The 4244-nt window shown below is 47.4% G+C and overlaps 1 protein-coding gene across 1 annotated transcript in view; it reads right to left on the reverse strand.

Annotated features, from left to right (window-relative positions):
* Positions 1–209: 209 nt before the first annotated feature.
* Positions 210–4244, reverse strand: part of LOC119410367 (protein phosphatase 1K, mitochondrial) — a gene marked incomplete at its 3' end in the record, with an annotated part of 5387 nt that continues 1352 nt past the window's right edge. The window contains 7 exon segments of the mRNA XM_037677282.1: positions 210–344; positions 451–595; positions 1521–1686; positions 1867–1967; positions 2045–2217; positions 2318–2494; positions 3411–3575. Of these exon segments, the coding sequence (XP_037533210.1) occupies positions 210–344; positions 451–595; positions 1521–1686; positions 1867–1967; positions 2045–2217; positions 2318–2494; positions 3411–3521 (1008 nt within the window).

Raw genomic sequence — 4244 nt, forward strand, 5'->3', positions numbered from 1 at the left:
GGGGGGGGGGGGGGGGGGGTTCCAAAGGAATAGTTGCAACAGCTATGGTTTTACTTAACCAGAGAAGAAGAAAAGACTATGGATTGTAAAGGTTGTAGACCTCCCATCCTAAACCAAAAGTAGTTTCAGTTTTTGACTGTTTGTAGTAAAATGATTCATTTTGTTCCGTTTGTTTAGATGACGGACGTGCCATGAATTCATGAACCTACCTGCTCAGAGATGACCTCTGCAGCCTCGGTGGGGTCATGGCACTGGTTGATGACATCACAGATCTCTTGGTCGTTCAGCAGGAAGTTGATCCCGTCCGAGGTCAAAGCCAGGAAGGAGTCGTTGGCGTGTTGGACCTGCAGAGACGTTCCCTCTGACGTGAGCCGGTCATCAGAGAGGACTCGGACGTAACAGGGCAGGTTGTAAGAAGAAGACATTGTGCAACGCCGCTCTGGGACTCACGGTGACTCGTTTCGTTTCCGGCTCTGCGATGACGCCACTTGGTTTGAGGTGGAAGTCTCCGATGCTGCGCGTCATGGCGAGCCGCCCGTTAACGTTTGCCTGACCGACACTGTTCCACGACAAGAAGCCCCCAAACCTCTGGATCCTGAACACCAAACAGGAAGAGTTGCTGTCAGGTTAAAGACTCAGAGTAAAGACGCACATGGGCGGTCGGTAAAGTCCGAACTGTGGTTGAGTTCTCAGAACTTCTGTAAAATCAGAGTAAATTCATGTCACTGGGCTGCGACTGATGGAAACAAATGACAAAGAAAACTCGAGAAGGAGTTTCCAAAACATCTTTTCTTGCAGGATCACAGGACTTGGTGTCGTACGTCCACCTTAAATATCATCCACTCGGGAGGTGTCACCCTCCTGCTGCCCTTGGGTCAAAATGAACCACGACCCCAGTGAGAACAAGCTGCATCTGAAAATCATTTATGCTGGTGCTGACACCAGATGACAAACGGTTCATGACTTTGTTCGTTTGAGTTTGACGAGCACAGCTAAACGTTAGCTCTCTCGGCTGTTGCATAACTCCGGCTGCTTTGAGCCGAAGGGAATCCCACAGCTTTCGACCTGTAGCTCGGCTCATGTCAGCATCTGGCTGAACGTCATGAATGTTGGGGTCACTCTATTTATACCCAACGAGCCCTTCAGCTGTTGGGAAACCTGAACCCAGCTGCTCCGGTCTTTCATCTGCTCTGAAGCTTCAGCTCCTCGCAGGAACCACTGAACCACCGAACGGAGAATCAGATTTAGATTTTGAGTACAAATACGGTTTAATTCAGTTGTTTTGTGCACCGCGAGCTGGTTGGGCAGACATCGTCCAGCTGTGGAGATGACAAGGACAGGTTGATGAGTTTAGACAAACTATAAAGTCCCTTCAGTTTATGCTGCTCGTTTACCGACGTCTGTCCACAGACGATGGGAAAACCCCATGTGGGTTGAAAAGACGTCTATAAGTCGTAAAGTGAGTTGGGTAAGGTCTTGAGGTCATGGCTGCAATGAAGTTGGACTAAGAGGACTCGTACCGTTGTCTCTCGTCTTCGCGGTCCGGTGTGTGGTCTTTCGTCAGCTTGGCGGCCTGTCCTTTCCTGCACAGCAGCGCCCGACTGTCGCCGACGCTGCCGACCACCAGCTCCACGCCGTCACGTAACAGAGCAACCGTCGCCGTGGTTCCCGCTGTCAGAAAGGAGGCTGGGGGGGGAGGCGTGAATTCCAGATCAATCAGCAGTCGGTGAAACAAACGTCAACTTAATGAGGCGTTCAAATGATTTCCACCGGGGGTAATTATCGCCCACTGCCATGACAGGCGGACAATCGTGCACATGCATTTTTTACTCTGTTCCCAAATCATGTGGTGAGCTCGTGTCTTACCGTTGTTGAAGTAGCTCAGGTGAGTGTGCAGAGCCTCGTCCACATCCAAAAAGGCTTTCGCTAAAACTTGTTCCAGGTCGCTCTCCTCCTCCAGAGCGTCTCTGCACCAAAACGTCCAGCAGGGGTCACAAGTGCGTTCAGGGTGTTTTATTATGAAGGTCATTTCATGAAACTCAACCTGATGAATTTCTCCATGAACGTGTAGCAGTAGTCGGCAGCGTGCGGGCCTCCGTGGCCGTCGAACACGGCGAAGTAGAGCAGGTTGTCGTGGATACGGGCGATACGGAGACGGTCCTCGTTCTGCTTCCTGAGACCCAAAACCGATGCGCTGCCGACCCGAGACAGACTGACCTGAGAGGAAGATAAACCTGTTCAACCTTCAAACATACGTGTGATAACTCGGATCTTCTCATTATTAATCTAGTCTTTGGTGCTTCCAGTGATTTTGCACCTGTGGAATGGGTTTTCCATATTTGATACTGGACGGCAGCAACACTGGTTCTTCTATCCGGTTGTCCCAAATCCCAAATGAGTCCCAGGCTACTGGTTGTCCGCTGCTGTTGCCGTCAAACCGGACCGACCCGCTGGCCCGTCGCACACCCGCCATCCCTAACAAGGCCCCGCCCACCTGCGGGACAAAACGCAAGGTAAATTAAGGACAGGATTACGTGTGTCGAGTAAAAACCTGTTAAAAGTGAACACGCGTTACCAAAACAATACCTGGGAGCAACAGACCGAGCTCGTCCTGAATATTAAATTATGGGAATTTTTAAAAACTGTTCATAAATTAGATGCAAAAATTATTCAAATGATCTAAAATTATCATGGTATTCAGAGAACTGAGGACGTGCTTACACAGAAAACCTACAGATAAATACATCATAGGTCACATTTTACGAGTCAGCTTTCTTTTTTAACGAACCGTAAATTTTAAAATACGGTCCAAAAACAACTCCTTCATAAATCTGTCCATTACTTGTTTTTTCTCAGTTAAATAAAAGTTCTGGATGATAAAATGAACTAGATCTCCAGTTGTTAACGTGCTAAATGTTGCAGCGTTTTCATGGCTAAACAAGAGAAATGCTGACATCTAGTGGTAAAGCTGCAGAATGCAACCAAGTGATGGCACCCGGCCCTTTGGTTCTGAGAAATTCTGATGGCTGAAAAATACTTTAGAGTCGTCATTTACCTCATCTGCTCTAGGTTACTATGGAAACATGTTATTTGTATTTGTACTTGTTATGTACAGGTCTCTCTTGTAAACGAGTCCCCGAAGCTCGATGGGATTAACCTGTATAAATAAAGGTTGAATGAATTCAATACCTAAAACTGAACACATCATTGTTTATTCTGACTAGTGATACACACTGACACTAAATTATATTTTAGTCTTTAAAAAGACGATGACCACCTGACCGGAACCATCACTGACTACTAGAGGGGTCGTGACTACAGATCACACGACCGTCGCAGATGTCCAGACAGATCACTGTCGTCTTCCACCCGGACAGGACCGTGCAAGGACGTGCGGGGAACAGAGTCACCTGTCCAGACGGCATGGAGGCTTCCTGTGACGATAGCACAGCTAAGAACGTTTGTCTGGCGACGGAGGCGCGACCGCATCGAAGAAGGTTCATCAGCGCTGGAGACGACATGGCTGTTAACAGCTGCGGAGATGTTCCAAGAATACCTGGCCAGGTTGTGGTCACCTGAAATAAAAGACAAAGAAAAGGATTTACTGAAAAACTAATGGCTTACCGTCGTTACCACAGCCGTCTCTTAAAGCATCAAACCTGTGGTTTTTAACTAAGGTACAACCGCTGGTGCTCAGGGTCCCTTCAGACTCGGATGAAACTTTGATATCGATTATTGGGGCGGCTGTGGCTGAGTGGTTAGAGCAGCCGTCCTCCGATGCAAAAGTTGGGGGTTTGATTCCACCAACAGTCACATGCCAAGTGTCCCTGGGCAAGACACTGAACCCCTCATTACCTCTGGTGTGTCCCATGTGTCTGAACATGACGAAGCTCTGATTAGTCTTTGTTGAGATCTAGTATAGAGCTGTATGAACGGGTGAACGAGGCACAGATTGTTGTAAAGAGCTCTGAGTGTCTTGATCAGACAGAAAGGAGCCGTGTAAGAACAGTTTATCATTTACAAGTTAAATTACAATAAAATTAAATCATAAAAAATCAGTTTAGGGTCTTAATTAAAATGCAGATTGCTAAAAGATGAGTGGTGCAGGCAAATAAAGATCTTGGCTCCAACTGGAAACGATTTGAAACAAAATCTCTGTGGAAAATACTTTGAGACCCCAAGTGGAAACTAAAATAGACACTGGTTAACTGGTGGCTCCTTAGGTAGCACCAGTGACGTCTAGA

The sequence above is a fragment of the Nematolebias whitei genome, chromosome 1, assembly GCF_014905685.2.
Source record: "Nematolebias whitei isolate Nwh7 chromosome 1, NemWhi1, whole genome shotgun sequence".
NCBI lineage: Eukaryota > Metazoa > Chordata > Actinopteri > Cyprinodontiformes > Rivulidae > Nematolebias > Nematolebias whitei.